Source organism: Puma concolor, chromosome B1 (genome assembly GCF_028749965.1).
Source record: "Puma concolor isolate L17-30 chromosome B1, mPumCon1.1.hap2, whole genome shotgun sequence".
NCBI lineage: Eukaryota > Metazoa > Chordata > Mammalia > Carnivora > Felidae > Puma > Puma concolor.
This window is the reverse complement of record NC_141670.1, coordinates 22,543,964-22,570,145: the sequence shown is the minus strand read 5'-3', so window position 1 is coordinate 22,570,145 and position 26,182 is coordinate 22,543,964. Positions and strand designations below refer to the sequence as shown.

Below are 26,182 nucleotides of genomic sequence, written 5' to 3'. Positions count from 1 at the left end.
GAGATTCTGTTAATTCAATTTTCAGTTAACTCCTTGGGAAGCACACTATGAAAAATTTAAAAATTATACATCTTTTTCCAATATCAATCTGTTAATATATTGTTGTTAGTTTACAAGTTCCAGGAGGCAGGACTTATCCATACTTAATTCAGTAAAAAAAAAAAAAAAAAAAAAAAAAAATCTTTTCTTGAGGTACATTCATATAGATACCTAAAATTGAGCTAAATATTCTTTAAGAAATGTTAAGTTCAACATTTAAGTTAAAGTTTAAAGTTAAGTTAAAATTTAACATTCTTAAATAGTTAAGAAATATTATTTATGCCAGCCTAAACTTTGCTTCCATTGTATATTAAGCACATATCCAAAGCAATAAAATGATAAATTATGTTTAGAAATATGAGTAAAGTCAGGGCATCTCAATTTAATAATTCAATATACATTACTTTACATAAATATAGATATACTGTATATATGCATTATATATAAATGTATATGTATACATCTATATATACCTAACTATATCAATATATGATACATAAATTGCTATTTTCATATATCGAATACACACACAAACTCACACACAAACACACTCTACCTTATAGTATCTACTAGCTGGATTTCATAGCATACAGCCTAAAAAGGAATTATCATCAGTTCTCAAGATGGGCTAATTGATTAATACTTATACCTTTCTTCATTACCCAAGGAAGACAGTCAGTATCTGTACTTACAGTTATTAAAAGGTCACTCAAATTTACATATAAAAACACCGACTATAAATTCTTTCTCTCTCTTTTTGTAAATCTTAGGCCACTGCCCACTCTTTATAGAATGCTGCTCACGGGTAACTCCCATTTGTACAATTTTCTCCATTAATTCAACAAAGATACACTGAGCACACATATTATGTCAGTCCCTATATGTTCTTGGAGTTACACAGGTTCTTATCTGAACAGATCTTCCACTGTGGAGACATACAGCAAGAAAGTTAAGGGGCGCCTGGGTGGCGTAGTCGGTTAAGCGTCCGACTTCAGCCAGGTCACGATCTCGCAGTCCGTGAGTTCGAGCCCCGCGTCGGGCTCTGGGCTGATGGCTCAGAGCCTGGAGCCTGTTTCTGATTCTGTGTCTCCCTCTCTCTCTGCCCCTCCCCCGTTCATGCTCTGTCTCTCTCTGTCCCAAAAAAATAAATAAACGTTAAAAAAAAAAAAATTTAAAAAAAAAAAGAAAGTTAACAAATCAAGAAAGAAGGTGATTTTGGAGATGATAATTTTAGAAAAAAGAGAGAAATGTAATAGAGGATGCCTAGCAAGGGGATCAGGAAAAACCTCTCCAATAATGACTTACTGAATACATTTCGGTGACACTCAGAATACAGCTCTTCAACTAGGAATTATGTCACATTTTCAGTGGGTGAACAAAGGAATCCATAAATGAAGGCCATGTGATACTTTCATAGAAATCACTTGATCATTAGACCTCCATTATGGGAGATATTTAGGCAGACTCTGTATGACCTTTAGAGTTATGTGACTTGTGTATTTAATGATACTTCTTTATTTTTATTTATTTTGAGAGAGAGAACATGCGTGCATCTGTGTGTGTGAGTGGGGGAGGGGCAGAAAGAAAGTGGGGGACAGAGAGAGAATCCTGAGCAGGCTCCAAATTGTCAGCACAGAGCCTGATGTGGGGCTCGATCTCACGAACCATGAGATCATGACTTGAGCCGAAACCAAGAGTAGGACACTCAACCGAATGAGCCACCCAGGTGCCCCGATGTTCTTCTTTGTAATATAATCATTATTTTCACCAGCTTTTTGTCAAGGCTGCTAATTTAATTTTATTTAATGGTATGTACATAATTTGCAGACATTTTTGGATTCATTGGCATAATTAGTTACCTCCCAAAGAAACCTGCTTTCTACACTCGTAGCAAGAGTCTGCAGCCAGCAATGTTCCTTACTCAAATGCATATTTTGGGGAGCACTGTCCTGGTTCCAGCCTGGGGGATAAAGCTTTTTGGGCCACAGACTGGAAGAAGAGGGGTGGGTGGGGTAAAGACACGGGTAGATATAAAGATAAATGAAATGCAGTTCTTGTCCTTCAATAACCACAGTTAGATGGACTTCATTTTCTCTTCCAGAAGCATGATTCTTATGGAAGAAAATTCAAGCTATGTCTGAAAAGTAAACAGCACTGGATAATGATCAATGTTTTGTGGCCAATGGACCCTTTGGTTCCCTCTCAAGGCGTCTCGCGTAGATAGCGCTCCCATGCCCACAGGTCAGGCTACCCTGTTATTGATCGCAGTGGGCAGAAACAGCCTAGTAGATGGCTACAGAAAGGATACTTCAGGATCTAATTCAGCATCCTTTCCTTAAAGCACTATTATCATGGGGGAATAACCCAGAAAGTGCCCCCAAAGGATTTCAGAGGATGTCAAGAATCCTCTACCATGACATTTATCGTTTATAGAATTACTTATCATACTGGAAGTTTTGTGCAGGCAGAAATTCTCAACCTCTGAGTATAGGGTCCACAAGGCCTTGTAGAGCACACGAGGAACAGGAAAAGTGCTCAGCAAAGATTTTGTTGAGTAAAAGGCATAGGTCATTCTCCCTGGCATGCTTCCAAGGAACTACCACTCTGAAATTTCTGTTATTTGAGATACAGCACATTTTAACATAATACCCAGCCCAGTACCTGAGTATCTACTGCAGTATATTAATGAATTGGTTATTCAGGCCGCTAGAATAATCATTAAAGTTTGTCAGGTTTAGAGACCACGGTTGTGAATCTAGAGGACTTTGAGTTAGTTGGTCAAGCGGAGTTTAATAAGCTCGACTGCACGTATTCGTGAGATGTCAATGAACTTGCTGTAATCAGGAAGTAGAATTATCATGACTGTTCATCATATACTCTTTACTTCCTGATTCTAGTACCCATATTGAGCAATTAGGTAATCTGGCAGCGAACAAAACAGAATGTACCAATCAAGCGAGGAAGAATCCATTAAGAGAGATGCCTGGTAACCTGAATACTTTTGCTGCAGTGCACCAGACCAAATGGCAACTTAATAATCTACCAGAGTCAACTTATAACCCAACAATGAAATCTAACTCTCTTACATGAGAAACTACATAATGCCTATTTGCGTAAAAGAGCAGTACCAACGGCAACAGACTAAACCCTCACTAAAAGAATCAGAGCAGCTTTGCAATGGTATCTGCTCAGGGTATTAACAAAAGCTGAAACTTTTAAATCCCTTTTTCTATTTCATACATCCATAGTTCAGAAACAGGTGCAAAAGATTCTCCCAAGATGAAGTTTTGCACAGCAAGTTGTAGCCCAGACTGAACTTACATGGTTGAGTTATAAAGCTTTGACAATTGCAGTCTGTAATGGAGGAGCTGACAGACCTTTGACAATAGCAGCTCTGACAGCTGACAGAATACTGGTTACTTCCCCTGCTATGACATTAACGCGCCATTGGTAAGATCTCTGGATTGCTAGTCAAGTAGAAAGATTTTTCTGAATAAAGAATCTTACCTGGCAATATTTTCAAAGGCATACCAGCAACCTGCCTAATAGAAAAAATTATGTATATGTTGTGTATACGTATGTAATAAAATAAATAGATACACAAATAGATTTTAAACAATTTTAAAGCCTTTTTCATGTAAACTATGCATTGGCCTTTTAAGTATAATGATGCCAAGGTCAGAGGTGTCATATTCAGGTTTTTCATTTTTAAACACTAGTTTTCTGATGTAACCCGGGCTAGTCAATATATTGATCAGAAAGAAGAACATTTTATACAACCAAAAGACAGAATAATAGGATGAAGTACATGGTATTTAGACATGTTTTGGGTGGCACAACCCATCCTAGATATAACTAAGCCAAGCGGTATACTCCCCACTTTCAAAGAGCATGTGGGTATTTGATTTCTAGTGAAGAATAACATGACAATCATGCTATTGTTCTTGTCTCCTTTATGTTTTTGAGAGCAAGGAGAGTTCATGCTCTTTCTCCTTTTCTGTCTTCTATTATCTTCTCTCAAAATACTGCTCTCAAGATTACAACATCAACAGAGGAAAATAATTTAAAACTATTTTGCTTGAAGCAAAATACAGAGAGTGGCTGACAATGAAGGTAGAAGTCATTTGTATTCTAGTCAATACTTACATTTAGATTTCTTAATTTTAAGCAGATATATTCCAGTTAAGGACTATACAAGGAATCCAAATTCCTTTGAGATGTGTGTGTGTGTGTGTGTGTATATACATACACGTATATATATACACACACACATACATACACATACACACACACACATATATACACATACACACATATATATACATCTATAGTATATGTACTATTTATATTTATATACATTTAATATATATTTTACATATATACATTACATTTTACATATATATACACACGCATATATACATATGTGTATATATATGTGTGTGTGTGTGCGTGTATATATATATACGCACACACACACACATTATATATATAATGCAAATATATTCAATGTGAAGATGATTTTCATATTCTCTTCATGTGACCTAAAGCTAGGTCTGCCATACACTATGTGTGATAAAGGACATGGACAGCACTCCCCAGACTTCTTGAAAACCCCATATGGTAACTCTGGCTAAAGCATTTAACTTTTTTCAAAAACCTAAAGCAGTTACATATCGTACATTATAGTGATCAGGCTGCTGGAAAATACTTAATATCCCCCTTAATACACACACACACACACACACACACACACACACACACACACACACGCACATGCTCCACAGGAGAAAAATCGAATAACCATTTTCCCCTACACACATACATATTACCTGGCCCTATAGTGTATGATTAAGTGGTTACTATTACCATACCTATTGCACCTGGAATGCCTCGTGGACCACTTTCTCCAGCAGGACCCCTCTCTCCTTTTTCACCTGGGCGTCCAGGAGGACCTTTAAAAAATAAATTACAATTATTGGTCAAAGTTTGAAAACATAGGTAAAATGGATCTGTCACGTTTCAAGACAGTTCTATAAGTAGGGCCACCTGGGTGGCTCAGTCGGTTAAACGTTGGACTTTGGCTCAGGTCATGATCTCACGGCCCGTGAGTCTGAGTCCCACATTGGGCTCACTGCTGTCAGTGCAGAGCCCACTTCAGATCCTCTATTCCCCTCTCTCTGCCCCTCCCCGACTTATGGTCTCTCTCTCTCAAAAATAAACAAACCTTAAAAAAAATTAAAAAAAAAAAGACAATTCTGTAAGTAAATTCAAAGTCTTTTCTTTGTTGTGCAATAACACGAATAAGACTGACCTTCCAGAATGGAGGCATGCCCTGCTACAGAGGAGTGCAATGTTCTATCCCGATAAGGAGGAGATAGCCCTAAAATAGACAACCTAATTATGTATTACATAATTATGTGTGGCTACCACTTTTCGAGGTTCTTAGAACCCAGGAGCAGAGAAAGACACTGAGTCAATGACAGCATAAACCCACATCAGTACTCTATACATACTAGGCAGATTTCATTATATTCAGTTAGTTGCTATCTGGAAAATGTGTAAGTAAGGACCTATCAATCACGTGTGATCCACACATAGTAGACAACCAAAACCCATATTGTTGAAAATGGCAAACTCAGACATTTGTTAGAGAGATGTAAATCAGCAGAGGTGGCAATGGTTGAAAAGCCTTTATTGACAGAGTAAGAGTTGAAAGGTAGTTTGAAGAATGGATAGAATGAGGTGAAAGAGAATTCTGGGTAAGTGGGAGAGACATGGGGAAAGGTAGGGAGGTGAAAATGAGTAAAAGAATACTTTTTCAAGTAAAGCACAATTGATCCTTGAACAACATGGGTTTAAACTATGGGTCCTCTCACATGCAGACTGTTTTTTGGACAAACACACTACAGTACTGCAAATATATTTTCTCTTAGATTTTCTTAATAAAATTTCTTTTATCTAGCCTTGTTGTAAGAATACAGTATAAAATGCATATAAGTTACAAAATATGTGTCAATTGATTTTTATTGGTAAGGCTCTGGTCAACGGTAGGCTATCAGTAGTTAAGTTTGGGGAGAGTCAAAAGTTATACACTCATTTTCAAGTGCACAGGAGATCAGTGCCCCTAACCCCTGTATTGTTCAACTAGAGTTGTATCAAGTAGAATGACTAAATAGATCAATAGAGTTGTATCAAGTAGAATGACTAAATAGATATAGACACTACAAAATAAGTTGGAGAGGTCTCAGGGAAAAGTTTGACTGCCTGGCCTCACAATTTCCCCAAAGACCCCTGAATACTGAATTTGATCAATACTGATGTAGTCTTTGAATTTTCTATGCCCAGCAAAACAGAAACCTAGTGATCACCTCTTTAGAATGATGGCACTTTGGAAATTTAAGGTAACACTGCTAGTATCCCCTCTTCTATATGGACCGCACAGGACAAGTATTAACCCCTTCACTTAATGCAGAACACTCTACAATTTTCCTTTCAACTCCAAAAGGAAGAAACAATCTCGGATATACCATAGAATAATGAATACAGATCCTTTAAAAGAGGCATTTTGGGGTGGCTGAGTGGTTCAGTTGGTTGGTTAAGCATCCAACTCTTGATTTCGGCTCAGGTCATGGTCTCACAGTTCTGAGATTGAGCCCCATGTCAGGCTCTGTACTGAGTGTGGCGCTTGCGTGGGATTCTCTCTCTCTCTCCCTCTCTCTCTCTCAAAATAAATAAACAAACATTTAAAAACATTATTTAAAAAGCTAAAAGAGGCATTTTCAATCGCTGTTGTTCAGCCAAATACACAGCCCAAGGATGATACACAACTATATTTTGCATCACTGGTTAGAGAGCATTTGTTGACAAGTTTTACTCAGGTGGGCAATAAAATACCTGAAGAATTTGAAGAGAGGGCCATATAAATAAAGACTGTCTCATGAAAAAGTATATTCTATTCATTTTCTTTGTTTTGTTTGAAGTCCCATCCCTGCTTCTCTCCATTTTTTCTGATCTGTTCCATTTTTCAAGGTCCAACTTAGATTTTAGAACCTTCCTTCCCCGGTTTTTAAGACATCATTGTTCTTCTCAATGGCACAATGTCCCTTTCTCTTCATATGCAACATGGGGCAGTAATATTTTATTGCATTTTTGTTACAAAAGCAATGCAACTTATTATAAGAAATATAAAAGCCTAGAAAAAATATAATTCATAATTCTGTCATCTTTTTTATTTAGAAATTTATTTATTTTGAGAGACAGAGAGCAAGAGCAGAGGGAAGGGAAAGAGAGAATCCCAAGCAGGTTCCATGCTGTCAGCACAGAGCCCAATGTGGGCCTCGATCCTACAAACCACGAGATCATGACCTGAGCCAAAATCGAATCAGATGCTCAACCAACTGAACTCCCCAGGCACCCTCATAATTATATCATCTTGAGAGAATATTTATTTCCTGTGTCTGTACTTTTTGTTTTGTTTTGTTTGCCTGCCTATTTTTTTTTTCCATATAATCACGTAAACAAATTCTCCTAAGCTTTGGCTTAATGTTGGACACACATATTTTGATGTTGCACAAGAAATGTCATGGTTTTACATCAATCTGTACACATCTTCCATTCCATGCAGAAGGCAGACATTCCCAACAGCAGGGGTTATACGTCCACCACCAAGAACACAGCTGTGGTTCAGTCATCTCTATACAGTGACAAAGTTAAGGCAAGCAGGATGGAAAGATTCAATCTGCAGCCCAGATTTTGCTGAGCAAACTGAAAGGAAGCAAATCCACAGTACTCAAGGGTGGTTTAAAAAAAAAAAAGTGCACAAGGAAAGATTTTGATTTAGTAATTAGAGCTCTAGAGCAAGACACAGACATTTCAGGAAAAGGGAATGTGTGAGACAAGAAACAAGGGACCCATAGAGTACATCTAGGCTCTTAGCCTCTGTGATTACGAGTGTCCACCACTTGGGGCGCCTGGGTGGCTCAGTTCGTTAAGCATATGACTTTGGCTCAGGTCATGATCTTGTGGTCCAAGAGTTTGAAACACAGAAGCTGGAGCCTGCTTTGTATTCTGTGTCTCCCTTTCTCTCTCTCTCTGCCCCTCCCCTGCTCATGCTCTGTCTCTCTCTGTCTCAAGAATAAACATTTAAAAGAAAAAAAAGAAGTGCTCACCATTTATTCAGCAAGTAGGAAATAGAACTCTTTCACAAACACAATCCTTACACGTATTTTGCAGGTAACTGTGTAGAGTAACTGTATACAGCTCTAATGTTGGAGAATTAATCCAATCATAATAAACACCTCTGTGTTATTTTATATAATTCTGAGTCAAAGATCCTTCTCTGTATTTTTATATAAAATACTGATACCAAGTTTCTGAATGCCAGAGTAAGAAAACCAAGTAAACCTTAAAGAATTCTAGCTGGGTGTGTGGGATGTTACATTTTTATTGTTATTTTATTCTTCATGAAACATTAATCTCACTTATTATGTTTCATTTTTATACATTGTTATATCTCTTCCACTGCTTAGACCGAAATGTGGGAAGTATCTCAATAAATATTTTTAGTGTCTTTTACATATTTTGGTGGGATAGAAATATACAGATCATATACCAGTTTTCTCTTAGCTGTGTGTGTAGACTTTTTAAGAACACTGTGAATATAATGGTCTCACGCTACCTTACAAAAGTGGTATCTCCTCTCCATCCCTGCTGTAGCTCACATCCTAATCATCCTGCAGCTGGATTATTCTAGACTTTTTTTTTTTTTTAATCTGGTCGGAATGGATTGTGTCTATTTCACCTTCATATTTCCTTAAGTTCCAGCTTAAAAAAAAAATACTATCTCCATCAACTATACAGAAATCTAGCTATCTATTCCGCCATGTTATGGAAAAAAGAATGAAGAACTTAAAGTCAGGAGACTTAGTTTCTTTGCAGTTGCCTTCTTTGTTCTGAATTATTAGTCTCTCAAAACTCTATTCCATAATCACATCAATAACCACCTCTGTGCATCAATAAATGGACATAATGCTACCTGTCAGCTCCCTTGCTAACTGATGTCAAGACTAGATTAATATTGCCCAAAATGTCTGATTTGCTCTAGTTCAAGAAGCCATATAAGAATTCACACTATTTTTCTTCAAATTTAATGCCTCCTAACTCCAGAGTTACAGGGATAATTCATAAACACTGCAGTGATAATTTGCCATGGACAATTCCCTCTATAAAACACACATACAAAATCCATTCCTTACCTCCCTCCCTATGATTTTTTTTTAAACGAACACTAAGATTTCTAGATAGCCACAAAAAAGAACTGATTTAGAATACTCAGTAACCATAAATACCAGAGATCAAAATTATACAGTTCACTGGAAAAGCAAACCCAGGCATATCATATCATTTAAAATCCTCAGATGATACCAAAGAACTAATAATGTCTGCCTAAATTTCCAGAGCTATGCTTCTCCATATCCTATTCATTATGATCATATATTTTCTACTTCAGTCTTAATCTTGCCTTCTGTTTAGATCATCATAAAAATCTGCCAAATCTTCTTGGCTATTGGTTCTTAAACCTGCCTCTCTCTCTCTCTTTTTTTTTTTTTCTTTTAGTTTTCATGCTCATTGACTTAGATATCTTTAATCTGGAAGAGGACTTAGAGGTTTCTTAGTCAAACATACGTATAGAGAGGTCAGAGAGAGTAAATTGTCCAAGGTTTTAAAAGCTAGTCGGGTAAAAACAGAACTAGACCACTTCTTTCCTGACATTCTAGGCTACACTATCCCGTGTTTAATTGACTTCACTTTTGGCTCTGTTTTCCCACTTTTTTTCTGGGATGAATTTTTCTTTTACCTCATGGTGAAAAACACACCAGTTCTTTAAAATCACGGTAACTAGTTGTACAAATATCCAAGTTTAAATTCTACCAATTGTTTATTCTTCTTCCTTGATATGAATATATACATGTATGAATATATGTATGATTTTAGATCCTCCAAGAAACATTTGTCTAAAATCTCATTTCAAATAAACATCACATTCTCTCTTCTCACCACTGAGCCATATTGTATTTTATTTCTCTTAACTCCTCTCCTTGAACGTTCACTGACTTTGATTCTTTAAATCATGCTATGTCTCACTCCCTACCAAACTCTACTTCATGATTTCAATGATGAAATTCCACTTAGTCCTTAAGACTCTAATGACTGTAATTACTTAATACGTTAAAATATCTTTGTCTCTTTTATCTTCATGATTACATAGCAGGTGTTGACATTAAGAGGAGGGACCCAAAGATGGAAAATCCTACAACCAGCCAGTGATAAAGCACTCATTAACGTGTACAATTCATTTTTCTTGGGTTATAATTTGAAGGGTATTTATTCAACATTTGTTTTATGCTTATATGTGGTAGAGAATATAAAAAATAGTCCCTGGTTTTAAGGGATGTATTGTTTTCAGGAAGCGGCAACAGTGAACTAGAAGACAATGTGAGATACTTTTAGGTATGACTATCATGTGAAGATTTCTCTTATGAAAGGATACCTAATGTTCAATATTAAACAAGATGTAGATGTCAGGAAGTATTACTCTGATGGAACTAGAGAAGTCTTCAGATATTAGATGGGCATTGAATGAAAGATAGGATATTTTCAGATACAAAGGGAAGAGAAGATATTTCAAGCAAAGGCAAAGGCATGAGTCAGGATATAAAAAGTACTTGGTATGTTAGAATCATAATTGAATCAATTGAAGTATTTGGTATCACAAAGGGAAGAGGGAGGAAATCAGGTGTTGAAAAGTGGTTAAATACACATTAGACAAGATCCTGAGTGCTGCAGAGAGAAACATAGAATGAGGAAGTGATAGAGAAGCTTATAATCGAGGGTTTTTTCTCTTCAGGAAGACTGCATTTTTTACCAAGAATGCAGATAGAATTACAGTCTGAAAGATTGGGGAAGGAAATGATTGGCAGACTATTTCAATAGTCTGGTAGAGCAGTGGTAAGAAAAGTTTACCCAAGACACTGCTATTACAAAGTGTGACTTAAGGAGAAGAAAGTGCCAGTTTTGCTGATTTATTCAGCACATATATAATTGCTCGCCCACTGCACAGAAAGCGCTCTAACAGGTACTGGAGACAGACAGATAGACAAGAAAGGTGAAACTCAACCTCATGAAACTCACGAGCTATCAGAGAAGACGTATCCTAAACAAATAAGCAAATGCACAGATGAAACAATTTCACGCAGTGGTAAGTACTATGAGGAAGCTAAAGCAAATGATGACATAAAGAGATGGGGGGAGGAAAATGAGAAGAGAGGAGGGAAAAAAAGTCACCCCTAAAATAGTGTTCTTGAGTGGATCCAAGAAGCAGCTGGCGTTCCAAGAGAACAACGTTTCAAGAGACAAGGCAGGAGTGTACATGATGGACAGTAAGAAATGAAAGCAGCACTTCCTCCTCAGGAACTTACACTTCGTAAGTTACTATGTAACTTACTTACCATGTAAGTTACTATGCTAACTTACACTTAGCACTTTCATTCTTCCAGATTTCCGAGCCAGACAGAGAGAATACCAGAGGGGAAGTGGGAAAATGAGGGCAGATAAGTAGGTGGGTGTGAAACCAAGCAGGATTTCAGATTTATTCTAAGTCGATAGGAAAAATATTGGAGGGTTTCAGCATGAGACCTAAACTATCTACTAATTTCTTGTACCACTCTTTTGCTCTACGTTATGTAGGATGGATTAAAAGTAGAATCGGAAGAATGAGTAGGAAGCTGATGCAGTGCCTCAGCCAAATATAGTTGCTTGAATTATAATAGTGACAGAGGAGATAGTGAGACGTGGTTTTATTTGAAATAGTGCATGTAGGGGCGCCTGGGTGGCGCAGTCGGTTAAGCGCCTGACTTCAGCCAGGTCACGATCTCGCGGTCCGTGAGTTCGAGCCCCGCGTCAGGCTCTGGGCTGATGGCTCAGAGCCTGGAGCTTGTTTCCGATTCTGTGTCTCCCTCTCTCTCTGCCCCTCCCCCATTCATGCTCTGTCTCTCTCTGTCCCAAAAATAAATAAACGTTGAAAAAAAATTTTTTTTTTTAAATAAAAGAAAAAAAAAGAAATAGTGCATGTAACAAGAGTTAACAGGACTCATACATGGATCACACGTAGGAAGCAACAGAAAGACATCAAAGACAGCTTCTGAGATCTTGGGGCGAGTAACTAGTTAGATACTGATACAGCTGACACATAAGCCCAGGAACTCAACAGACTGGCAGAGTGTATGGGGAGGGATGCTCGAGAATCAAGGGGTTGGTTCTGGATTTATAAAATTTTGGATATGGATTTGAAATCCAAAGTGGAGTTATCTAACTGTTAGAGGGAATGTTGATTCATTCAAACTTTTCTTTATCAGCTTTTCTAATGTAATGATTAAAGAATGGAAGCAACGTGTTCTATATAAGTCAGCTATAAAGCACAATAATAAAGAGAACACTCTGCAACGTCACAAATCAAGAAACAGGTACCTATTTGGGTGCTTCCCAATCTCATTCATCTTGTTTCTTTTCAGACCTAAACTTTAACTTGAATTTTGGGGTTCCCACTTTCCTGCACTTTAAAAGCTACCAATTCTCATTACATATGTATGCAGCTATAAATACACATGGTTTACTTTTGCTAAATTATGAGCATTAGAAACAAAAATTATACTATATATAGTCTTCTGGGACTTGCTTTAATTTTTTCCCCTGTAAATACTTGTATATTAGACTGAAAATATGTTTTCCTAGTGGTATGTAATAAAAACCTCATGGATTTCTGTTAATTACTAATAGAATAAAAAGGTTAAAATCATAAAATAGAGTTTAACAGACTCAAGTAAGAGGACCTAGCATGAATTGAGGTAGAATCACAGAACAAAGAGTACAGAAGTTTGTGAAGCAGTATTGGAAGAGACCGACGCTGAAAACGTTCCTGAACTTGTGATCGACTTAAATTTACAAACAGGAGAAGTAAAACAAATGTGATACGAATCAATTCTCAATATAAGAAACACAATTAGTGAAGCGGCAGGTAATAAAGACAAGAAGAATGACGAGCAGATTCGGAGCAATCATTTTTAACACAGCAAAGAAAGCCAAAAAGCCAGGGAAATATCTTCCAAATACTGGTAGAAATAACAGGAAGAGCTGTTGTATACGTATGTAGTAGAACAATTTTAAATAGATTTTTTTTTTTCCAACGTTTATTTATTTTTGGGACAGAGAGAGACAGAGCATGAACGGGGGAGGGGCAGAGAGAGAGGGAGACACAGAATCGGAAACAGGCTCCAGGCTCCGAGCTGTCAGCCCAGAACCCGACGCGGGGCTCGAACTCACGGACCGCGAGATCGTGACCTGGCTGAAGTCAGACGCTCAACCGACTGCGCCACCCAGGCGCCCCTGTAGTAGAACAATTTTAAACATCAAGGACAAAATAGAGAAAATGAAATCCAAAGATCTCACCATTTGGACTTTCACTTAATGAACCTCCAAAAGATATACTTTAGGAAGAAGGGAAATGATCCCAGAAGAGATGTCTGAAGTGCATTTAGAAGAAGGGAAAGTTAATCAACTTATGTGCAAATTTTAATAAATATTGTACGTATATACTGACTAAATTCTTAACTTTCTTTTTAAACTGGATAAAACAGAAATAAACTATACTCAAAAACAGCAGGAAACCAGGGAAAGGGGTCATCAGATACAGTGTTTTAAGTTCTTTGGATCTTTAGGGTTGAGATGAAGCTATACATCAACTTTAAACTTTAATATAAAACTCAAAAACAACTATCAATAAAATAGGAATAGATTAAAAAGTCTCCAAAATCTTCTTGGTGACTTTTGCAGAAAGAAAAATTCATTGAGAAAAATCTCAATCTGAAAGTAGACAAGAAAGGAAAGCAAAGGACCATAGAACTGGACAAAAGCAGCACAAAATAACATGTTAGAAATAGATACAGTGAAAAAAAGAAAGGTTAGATTGCATATTTTTAAGAGTTCTTGGGGCTCCTGGCTGGCTCAGTGGGTAGTGCGCCCAACTCTCGATCCCAGCCCCACTTGGGTGTAGGGATTACTTAAAAATAAAATCTTTCTTTTTTTTTTTTTTTTTTTAAAGTTTATTTATCTGAGAAAGGGGAAGAGAAAACAAGCATGCTTGCGTGCGTGCACACACACACTTATGCGTGTGTGCACAAACAGGGGAGAGGCAGAGAGAGAGAGGAAGACCAAGGATCTGTGATGACAGCAGGGAGCCCAGTGTAGGCGGGCTCACACTCACGAACCACAAGATCATGACCTGAGCTGAAGTCAGATGCTTAACCAACTGAGGTACCCCGGTGTCCCCCAAATAAAATCTTTAATAAAAAAAAAAAAAAGTGTTCTTTATAGAAGACAAACCTAACACAAAGTAAAATATGGGAAAATATTTTAAAAAGAAATAAAATTTAGAGTAAAAATATATAGTATGTATATATTAATTTAAAAATCAGTAAGATTCAATTTACTGTGGTTTACCAACAGGAACGAAAGAAGAAATTGACAAATTTATTGTTCGTTTGCCGAGTTCAAAAGCCTTTCTAATTAAGAATACAGTCAGGTAAGAAGTAAAAAAGAATCTGGAAGTTTTGAAAAACAGAATTAACAGGTTTGATCTGTGGACAGGAAGAGAATTTGGTGCCTTACAGAAAACTTGTATTCATTTTCATTAATATGGGATATTTTGAATAACGACTCATTAGACCTTAAAGACTTTTTTTTTTTTTTTTTAACATTTTCATTTAAAGAATACCAAGATGCTGATATCTTACCATGTCTCGATGAGATCTCAAACTTCCTTTCTCTGGACATTTGTAGTAAACATATGTTCAAAAACTAATTTATACCATAAGATTTCAAACACCAAATCTCTGCACATATCAGTACATTTTAATATATCATTTTCTGGAGGAATGAGAAAATATTTTACCTTGAATTAAAGTGATATTTTTCAACGTCTGAGAGTGTTCCCAATCTTTCAGTCTGAGATCATTAGTGATATTATTCAGTAGTTTCACTTCTCCTTTTATTTCCTGTTCCAAATTCACTTGTTTTTCTTTCATAGACATAATTTCTGCTGATGCATTGTACACACGCTCCTCTAATCTACTCACGTCCTGTGAAACATAAGCAAGCACCCACAATTTTTATTACATACATAATTATCAATATGTAAGTTTAAGAAGCCCTGGAAGTCAAGTGTTTTGTTTTTTTTTTTAAACAAGAATACTATAGAACATTATGGAATAAGAATGTAGAAATTAGAGAACTGTGCTAAGCCAGTAATTTTTTGGCTTTGAAGCATTTCCTCTTTTAACTGAATGGCTGAATTTTTACACCCTATGTCCCCACAAAATTAGTTGAATATATCCAAGGTATGCTTTGATTCCTAAATGTATGCATGTCAAAATGCTGAAAATGAAACAAAAGCTTGTATGATTTTTATCAGAAGTGAAATTTCTTTGTACTGTACTTTGAGTACCTACATATTCTATGAATTTGACAGAATTTGTACATTAAACTGTTTTGTAGCAATAATAAAGTTTAATGTTACAATTCTCAGTGATAATGAACATTCATGATAGGTTTTAATATTCAGTAAAATCTCAGAGTGCCTGGGTGGCTCAGTCAGTGGACGGCCGACTACAGCTCAGGTCATGATCTCGCGGTCTATGAGTTTGAGCCCCGCGTCGGGCTCTGTGCTGACAGCTCGGAGCCTGGAGCCTACTTTGAATTCTGTGCCTCCCTCTCTCTCTGTCCCTTCCCTGCTTGGTCTCTCTCTCTCTCTCTCTCTCTCTCTCTCTCTCTCTCTCTCTCTCAAAAATAATACACATTAAATTTTTTTTTAAATATATTAAAAAAATATTCAGTAAAATCTCAACTAGAATTTTAATATCTTACTTTCAATGTTTATTATTTATGTATTTCAGACATCATTTTGTTTTCAAATACATATATATATTGTGTGTATTTATATACATATGTCCATACATAGATTGTGAACAGATGATATCATACATTTTAGAATATGTTTTCACTTTTCACTCAATAACATATTAAAGATTTTTACCTATTAAAATATTCAGAGACTATTTTCAATGATTTAGTGGAATTATATTTATATATTTTTCATAATGCAAGATTCCTAGAGATCAAGTTTTGAGCTGCATACTCTCTTTTTACTTCTTTAAGCAATGTTGTAATGAATTATATATATATATTTTAAACATATTTGTACAAGCGCTTCTATAGGACAGCTGCTTGAAAGTAGGTCTGATCAGAGGGACTAAATGCTAAGCTTTTTGTTCAATACTGCCACAGTGTCCCCAAATATATGGCACTATTTTTTAAACCTTATTCATCATATATCAGTATCTACTTTTAAACCCAAATATGCTGGGTACCTTCAACATATTTAGGTTTGCAGAGTTAAGAGTCAATACATAATACATCATTCTATTTATTCAGTTTTTGAATTATGATGAGGTTAAATATATAGTCATAAAGTTTTTCACAATGTTTATTACTTCTCCTTTCAAGACATTGGCTTGGTTTTCCTTTGGGTGTTGGGCCTTGTTTCTGATGCGGCAACCTTTCTCATCCATTCTGGCTACATTTTCTGTATCCCCATTCTAATTTGGTTGCATCCTCTGTCTTCATGGTATGCTCTATACTTTTCTAAGGAAATCTCTACTTAACTGCTGATGTATTCTCATTTCCCACTGGCATATAGAAATCAACCAGGGACACACTGCTCTGTAATCCTAGTACAAAGAGAAAATTACACTTGTCTTGACTTGACAAGTTGAGGTGAGGGGGTCAAGGCAGTCAGGGTGTAAAGCCTTTGAGATAAATGAACAGATATCTAGATTTGTCTCTTCAGTGGCACTATACTCAAGAAGAGAAGCTTATCAAATTGTACTGCTCTAACTCTGCCTTCCCCCATCCAAAACCCTATTCTTTGTTATCTCTACCCTCTGTCTCCTCCTTCCTTGACTATTTGGCATTTCCCATGCAATATGGTATGTCATGATAATGAAAAGTACAGCACAGGGAATATAGTCAATAACACTGTGATGATGTATGGGGACTGACAGTGACTACATTCTCATGGTGAGTACTGAGTACCGTATAGAGTTGTCAAATCACTCTGCTCTACACCTGAAACTTGCACAGTATTGTATGTCAACCGTGCTTCGATAGTAAAATAAAAGAAATAAAATTTGGAAAAATATGTATAAAAGTAGAATAGTGAAGAAGGACGTTCATAAAGCATAGCAACATAAAAACATGCCCAGCTTAATCTGGGTGCCTACAGATTGCTGTAGGCTGGTTAGGTAGTTAAAGACGCCCATGGAGCAGAGGTCAGGGGACTGGCAGCTGATTTTGCTACCAAAAAGTTACTCCTTGCCCACGTTCTTCACACACAAAGCTGAAGTTGGTTTTTTTTTGTTTGTTTTTTTTTTTATTCCCTTTTCTGAAAACTGCATATGGTGCTCATATTAGCCAGATTTCACTTGCAATTGTTTCTAGGGGGAAGACGGAAAGTGCATTTTATTTTTTTTAAAGAAGCCTATTCAGCGGCCACACACACCTTCCAGACTCTACCATCAGTGGCCCTGCTGGAAACTGGCATTTAATTTTGCAGTCTTACAGCCCTTTCTATGAACAATGGACATGATGAATTCCCACCTCTCTTATTTTGTGCTGGTGTTTTTTCCCTCCAATTGATGTTTGGTCTGTCCTTGATAGGCATCATGCTGGTATCGCTTGGAAGCCTTTCTCTCAAACAACATTTACTGATTTGGGCATTCATTTAATTTACTTATTCCTGAATTAGGTTAAAGATTCAAAGATGGTAAAAGTGTTTAAGCCATGGGATAAGAGGCTGAATATTGTTTTCAGTGAGCACACGTGTGCACACACACGCTCGTAGTGACCCAGTTTCTAAATCTCTACAAGTGATTACTGCCTTAAAAAAATAAGTAGCTTTGGAAGTCCCTCCATTCCCTTGTACCTTCGTTTCTAATGATGGGACCCAGTCCAAAACTTAAGTGCAATTTTTCCAAACCCAAATAGTTCACTGATCATCACATTTTGATCATTTCCAGTGATTATCACTTTAAACAAGCTCAGGATTTGTACTGTCTTCCATATGGTTTCCAATTTGGTTTCCACTCTTGATGTGAATTCATAGATATTCTATAGTCTCTACTGAATCTGGGGGCCTACCTCACTGCTCTTCTGTTTTTACATAAAGTAATATACCTTCTCCTTTCCTCTTTTCCCCCAAATTAATCAGTTATTACTCTTACCATTGAAATTTTACTTATCCGTCTCCCATACTCATCTACGCCGTAGACAGCTGCTTTTTAGTGAATCTCTACCCCTTTGCATCCCAAGTCATTGGTATTTCAAAGCGGCTGACATGCTTACATACTTATTAACAGTGTGGGAAATGCAGTGAGATTTTGGAAGAGATGATATGGAATAGAAACCGAGTATCAAGGCTGGTATTGGCAAGAGGTTTACCAACAAAGTCCTCCTATTTATAGAACTATGCCATTGTCTTCTGACACCTTAAGATCAGGATCATGTGAAATTCAAAAGTTCTGAGTGATTGTACCTGACAAATAAACATGTAGGCTATTTTTCCTTAAACTGTTTCGTCTATGCTCTAGTCAATATTTTAGTTGATCTTCATTTAATGTTACAACTTTAGAGGCTTACTGATACTCTGTAAGTGATAATCCATTTTTTAAAAAATCACTACAGTTAATACTGTATCTATACAGAAAACAACTTCACTAATCAAAAAGGGTTCTATTCAAATAAAATCTACTACCAAGATGCCAAAATTGCTTCTCTAAGGGTAGAAATTTTATAGGCTTCACGTTAATTATGTCCTTAGGTTCTAGATATTTTGTGATGTAAAGATCATTTTTTCACGAGTAGTTAAATTTTAGTCATCTACTTATTTTTCATGGGATGGAGCAATCGTAATTATTTCACAACAAGCCCCCCCACAATTTGAAATAAGGGCTTGCTTAATTTCTTTCTCATCAATACAAAGTAATCCAGCAGGTTGGCCACACAATAGCCCATAGAAGAGGTGAGAAAACTACAATCCAAGGGTCAAAGTCTGTTTTTGTGAAGAGTGACTGACTGGACCACAGCCTCCCTGGTGTATCTGCAAATTGGCTATGGCTGCTTTTGCACTGCAATGACAAAGTTGAATAGTTGAAAAGAGACCTTAGAGTCCCCAAAGGCTAAAATGTTTACATCTGGCTCTTTGCATAAAAGCTTTTGCTGACAAGCTGGTCTATCTAAACATGTCTTGCTCTCTTATCCTGTGTCTTTGATCCTACGATAAAAATAAGATGTTGTAGGGGCGCCTGGGTGGCGCAGTCGGTTAAGCGTCCGACTTCAGCCAGGTCACGATCTCGCGGTCCGGGAGTTCGAGCCCCGCGTCAGGCTCTGGGCTGATGGCTCAGAGCCTGGAGCCTGTTTCCGATTCTGTGTCTCCCTCTCTCTCTGCCCCTCCCCCGTTCATGCTCTGTCTCTCTCTGTCCCAAAAAATAAATAAAAAAATTAAAAAAATTGAAAAAAAATTAAAAAAAAAAAAGATGTTGTATCTATCATTCCAAATTCAACTCTAATTATAGTTATCTTTACACATTAAAACGTATGTATACTTCTTGGGAATGACAAAATAGACTATTTTAAATTTAGATGTTGTATATATCTATGATGTTTCCATTTCTTTGATGATGAAGAAATTTGGGTCTGTTGTAAAACTCACAGAGTAGCTACAAAGATCACCTAAAAATTATAATTGGCTTAGACAGTCTCAAGAGAGAGTATAACAGGATTTATAAAATTAAAACACCTTAAGAGAGTCTATATCCAATGGAAAAAAATCACCCTCTGTTGGGAATCTGGAGAAGACACTAGGTAAATTCATGTAAAATCATCTGGTAGGATTACCAGAGGAATCAGGGTAAGTCAGATGTCGTTGAGGCAGGGCTTACATATTGTGTTTTCTTGAACTATCTGAGGAGATAGAATCTAGATGGATTCAGTGCTGGCATGTGACCTTCTAATACAAAAACTCTTACCTCTTGATGGTTAAATGTATTCTCTTGGACTTTGCCATTCAGTGTTTGAATATTGAGCTGCAAGTCAAGCAATGTGATATTCAGACTGATTAATGACTTGGAGATTTCATCTATTGCGTTTCCATGTCCCTGAACTGAGGAAACCAAGGTGCTCAGCTGGAGAAGAACATCATTGAATCTTTGATCAGTCACCAGACTAAAATTTTGGAAATGCTCTGAATCTATGAGATTGGCTTCTGTATCTGAAATAAATTGGATTCTCTTCTCCATGTTGTTCATTTGTTCCATTACAGCTTCTCGAAATCTCATTTCTTCTTCACTGTCATTTGCTTTTCCTGCGAGACTTTGAGACATATCGTTTGCATTAATTGAACCAACTGTGCAATTCTTCATTTCCCACTTCAGGACTTGCGCTGTATATTTAAGGAAAAATAAACAAAGTCATGACCAGTAGCCTTAAATGCACACACCATTCCATTCCATATCGTTCCAATCCACTGTAACATTCTGAAGGCCATACAAACTAAACCAGGTGTTTATTTTAAATACACAATGTGTGAACCACACTACACCTATTGCCGAGAGGAAGACACTCTCCTTCTCCCACTTTGCTTTAGAATTTATTCCAGGATCAAGTCATTCTTTCTGAATTGCTGCTTCTATGCATCTTCCGAGCCACTGCATTTGGCTTTGACAGTGAGAGTAAATTCTACAGATCGTGAAGTGCATTGTATACTATTCCTAAAGGTATGTTAGGATAAAATGAGATAATGCTTAACACAACGTCGGAAGCAAGTATGTTGAATACATTAGCTGTTACGAAGATAAATGATGTGACAAAAACACTACCTAGTAAAAGTAGAAGTATCAGTGTTAACCACTGTATGAACAAATTTTTGGCTCATCTTCCTCATCCAGTCGCTTAAGCTGGCAGAGAATTGTCATCTTCAGTTTATACAGGCCTCATTTATTATTGGTGGAACAGGAAATGGGGCAAATAATTTTTTTCACTTTAAAAAATATTGTTCTTTTAAGATTCCCCTTGGGGCGCCTGGGTGGCGCAGTCGGTTAAGCGTCCGACTTCAGCCAGGTCACGATCTCGCGGTCCTGAGTTCGAGCCCCGCGTCGGGCTCTGGGCTGATGGCTCAGAGCCTGGAGCCTGTTTCCGATTCTGTGTCTCCCTCTCTCTCTGCCCCTCCCCTGTTCATGCTCTGTCTCTCTCTGTCCCAAAAATAAATAAACGTTGAAAAAAAAAAAATTAAAAAAAAAAATTAAAAAAAAAAAAAAAAAAGATTCCCCTTTACCTATGATAAAATATATACTCATGACAGAAAAAAGTTTAAAGACAGGTAATGAAGAAAAATAATCGACCACTAATCTCACCATCCTCAGTTAAGTGCTAACATTTTGGTGTGTGTATACCAAATCTGTCTTTTTTCACTAGTATACAATTATTACAAAAATAATTTTAATACCTACGCCATATTCTCTGAATGGACTACCAGATTTATTTAACAACTCCCCCACACTTCATTTGTTCTGTTTTTACTAAGAGATCCAATACTTTGACAAACAATCTTTTAAGTAATCATTTCCTGAAAAAGAAAAAAAAAAAGAATCTACTAAATGGTATTTGGGGGATATACAGAGCCGCTGATATGGATTTCCAAATTGGCATATGTTCTCTAAATAAGCTAATTGTCCTTCTGAAAGGATCTAGAGCACTATGTTTATAGTTTCAAATAATGAAAAGCATAAACATTAGCTTTGCAGACAAAAATAATACAAAATTATACATAATAAAGAAAATGTTAAGTATCATTTGATCCCTGTCAGTGAGACTTTTTTCCCTATCTCCCTCTGTATCTATCTATATTATTTTATGCACATGTCTATCAGTCTTTTGTGTTATTTTGAATACATTTGATTTTTCATATTTGGCCATTACTGAGCAATAAAAAGAGTAACTTCATATAGTTTAAAAATAGATCTACATAAATAGCTATACCTGATATGCCAGTTGTTTTTTTTAAACTTTTTTTTAACGTTTATTTATTTTTGAGACAGAGAGAGACAGAGCATGAACGGGGGGAGGGGGGGTCAGAGAGAGAGAGACACACAGAATCCGAAACAGGCTCCAGGCTCTGAGCTGTCAGCACAGAGCCCGATGCAAGGCTCGAACTCACGGACCGTGAGATCATGACTGGAACAGAAGTCAGATGCTTAACCGACTGAGCCACCCAGGTGCCCCCCCCCCCTTTGTTTTTGTTTTGTTTTTGCCAGTTTTTTTTTTAATAAAAATGATATGGCAATATGATCACCCTTATAGATTTTTGAGAATTCAGTGAGATAACATATAAAAGATCATTATTTCCACTCCAAGCTCAAGGGTACTTAAACAAATGAGAGGCTGGTATTTACCCAGGAACAAGTTGCCTGATTCTAGAATCTAGCTCCTTTTCTCAATGAATAGCTTAGGCACTCTGGGAAAGTTCTCTTCTTGCTTAAGTTCCCCAAAGATTGAAAAGTAGTAACTACTTCTAAGTGCTTTGGAGGATGGGTGAGATAAGGCATGTAAATCTCATAGCATATAAATGGCCTCTATGAAAATTCTCTTCAAATTAAAGTGCCTTATCCATGAAAGATATGATCTTAGAGACTGTCTTCACTAGCTTTAGTTAAAGAAGCTGTTTGATAATGTTTGTTTTTGTAACTATTATCATATGAGGAATAAGCATGAAACTATATATGCAATTAAATCCCAAGTTAGTTTTTAGAAGTATTATATATAATTCTAAAAACTATATATATATATATATATATATATATATATATATACACACACACACACACACACACACACATATATATACATATAGAGAGAGCGTGCACGCACAAGCGGGGACAGGGGCAGAGGGAGAGAGAAAATCTTAATGAAGCACGCTCCATGCTTAGTGTGCAGCCCAACACCAGGCTCGATCCCACAACCCTGGGATCAACCTGAGCTAAAATTAAGAGTCAGACGCTAAACCCACTGAGCTACCCAAGTGCCCCAATCCCAATTTTAAAAAGCACATATTTTCCTCATTATGCTCTCTTCAAAATTAGCTTATCTGAATGAATGAACTCTTGCACTACATTTTGACAAGATCCCACAGAGTGTGTGTTATTTTATACTTAATTTATCAAGAAAGTGGACAAAAAGTGTATTTTTTAGTTGGATCTCATCGCATTTATTACATTAAGTGTGGGGAGCACGCTCTGGACCAACAGCCTCATTCATACATTTAATTCTCTGGTTTATTTATGAAGCACCTGCTGCGTATAAAGCATTATCTGAGCAACTCTGGGAGGATAATACCGGGAATGGATTTTGACTGTAATGGAGACTCAAACTAACAATTTTTACAAAACTATTTCAAAGACGTCCCTTAAAAATTTTCATTTCACGATGATTATTGCTTTTTTAGGTAGCAGCTAAGAATCCAGTTTCTGGAGTAGAATGGCCTGGGTTAGCAACTCTTGCTCTTTTCTTTTTAATCTGTGATCTTGGACAAGATCCTCTGTCAATGCTTCTATTTTACTACCTGTGTGACAGGACACGACCAGTCAGTGTTCACAGAATTAAATGAGCTAATAGAGGTGAAGTACTTACACTATTTCTGGGCATACAACAAGCATTTGTTAACTTCGAGCTTTTTTGTTATTAATATTTTGGATTCCAAATCTGTGACTTGTGTATCTGTATGTACAATACTGAAAGTATCGATGGGGGAATTAATATCGTTTAATATTAAAACATGGCAGGGGGGAAGGTGGGGCGTTGCAATGAGCGTTGTACTTTCTGCACTTGATTTTACTCAGCGCAGTGATCTAAGGCTCAACCCTGGAATTCTTCGCTCACTGAAAATAACTTCTATTTCATATGGAGAGAGCAAATCTTTCCCACAGTACCGAAAAGGAAGACTTGAGCTGACAGAATATCATGCGACCAAGGGTTTCTATCTGACATTGAGCTCAACATACAGTTGACAATAAAGGCTTATTTCGCTTATAGATTCACAAACACAACACTGCTGGTTTTCCCAAATCCTGTATAAAAACTAATTTCGAACTAACTTCTCAAAAAGCTGTTTAACTCTGTATCATAAATCTAGGTAAAGAACGTCAGAGTTCAGATTTTCAAATGTTCATTTCTTTCATTATCACTGGGGAGATGGCATTTTGTGACTTTTCTGTTTCACATTTGAAAGGAGACAAACTTTTATGGCTTATGCAAACCCCCAGGGAGAGAGTGATATTTGATTTCACAGATCACATTTACTCCTTCATGTCGCTAATATCTTCTCCTGCCAAAAATTTGTGTTATTATGAACTAAAGAATCTTCAGTGTTTCAGCAACAATTATGTATACATTAATCCTAGATTGTATTTTATTGTCCAGAGATGTTACTTCATTGTACTAGGACAGGGATCCGGTAGTTTCATTAAGAGATGATAGCATATGGAGTAGACTTTATCATTAAAAGTATCTTCCACTGTGTAAGACATTTTCAATTTGAAAAGAGTTTTTATGCACATCTTATTTCATCCATCAATTCCTGTTTGCCAAAAACAGAGTAATTTTTATCTTTTAGGAATATATTTTGCCCTTATTTGTAATTATTTTGTCTCAGGTAGAGATCTGTATTACATTTGGGCGTTTTTTATTTTTTGGAAAATATTCTGATCGGTAACTTAAGTTGAAAATGGATTGTCAATTGTTTATTCAAGTATGATAGAAATAGTGACATCTAGTCCAAATTCTGGTGAATTTGAATGCTAATGTGAACATAGGAGATTTGAATATTTTTAACTTCTTGTCAATCCTACAGATGCCTGTTTAGTTTTAGGAAACAAAAGTACTTTAGATCAGTCATTTCAACCCAACAAATGAATGTGGAAACTTGGTAGTATTTTCGAACCGCCCAAAGATTTTGAACTTGGTTAGAATACTGAATTCTCTCCAGACTTCATGGATCCATTCTGCACATGCCTGTTAGGCAGAAGTTGCACTACCTGCCGTTGACTCTGCAGGCCATGGTTTGTATAAAAGTGATGAAATTTACCCAAATTCTAACTGGCTTATAGCTAATTATTCCAAGCAATGAAGCACCTTTCAATTGTGCATTTTAAGTGAACAAGCATATACATGATCAACATACAGATAATCTAAATTCATCAGGAAGTCAGTTGTTTAATGACAGACATACTATATTAGGTCCTTTTATGTAGATGGCTGTGGTTGACTTGATTGGTCAGTTTAGTTTCTTGTGGTTGTTTTTGTTTTTGTTTGTTTTTAATGGCCAAAATAGGAATTAATTAATTTTTACCTGTGGAAATATTTTCTCAGCTAGAATTATGGAGACTGTTCTGTTTGTGTGTGTGTGTGTGTTTAATTGGCCAGACACATTTTGTTCTAAATATTTAATTATACTGGGAGATAGTAGACCATAAGAGGTTAGGAGTCAAGAATCATGGATAAGAACTCCAGTTCTACTACTCAACAGTCTGTTTCCTTCTGTGGATAACGACGATAATGGTATGTCTGCTCAAGGATAATTGTAAAGGTGTATTAAGATAATCTGTGCGTCGAATGTAGTAAATGCCCCCAAATGACAGCTACTGTCACAACCGTTGTGGTTTTATCATCATTTCTTAGCAAATTTTGGCTCTGTCCTAGAATATTCCTTTAGGTTACCCCTTAGCCAAGAAGGTTTGGCCTTGTGTTAGGAGCACTTTCTTGTTAAGCTGAGTAGTATGCACATAAAAATGTATCTTACTCCTCACTTGTTAGAGCCTACATCCAGACATTTTGCCAGTCATAGAGATGAGGACAGCCACAAGGCACAGAAGTTCAAATGCCAATCAAATCCATCAAAAAGGCTACCAAGGGGAGTCATTTTTACGGA

General features: G+C 36.7%; 1 protein-coding gene across 2 annotated transcripts in view; it reads right to left on the bottom strand.

Annotated features, from left to right (window-relative positions):
* The window catches only part of MSR1 (macrophage scavenger receptor 1), an 82,105-nt gene that overhangs the window by 40,635 nt on the left and 15,288 nt on the right, over positions 1 to 26,182 (bottom strand). For both annotated transcript variants that reach the window (XM_086703298.1, XM_025933042.2), the window contains exons 4-6: positions 20,232 to 20,644; positions 15,044 to 15,230; positions 4,911 to 4,991 (exon numbers count right to left, since the gene is read on the bottom strand). In XM_086703298.1, the coding sequence (XP_086559424.1) occupies positions 4,911 to 4,991; positions 15,044 to 15,230; positions 20,232 to 20,644 (681 nt within the window). The remainder of the gene's footprint in view (positions 1 to 4,910; positions 4,992 to 15,043; positions 15,231 to 20,231; positions 20,645 to 26,182) is intronic.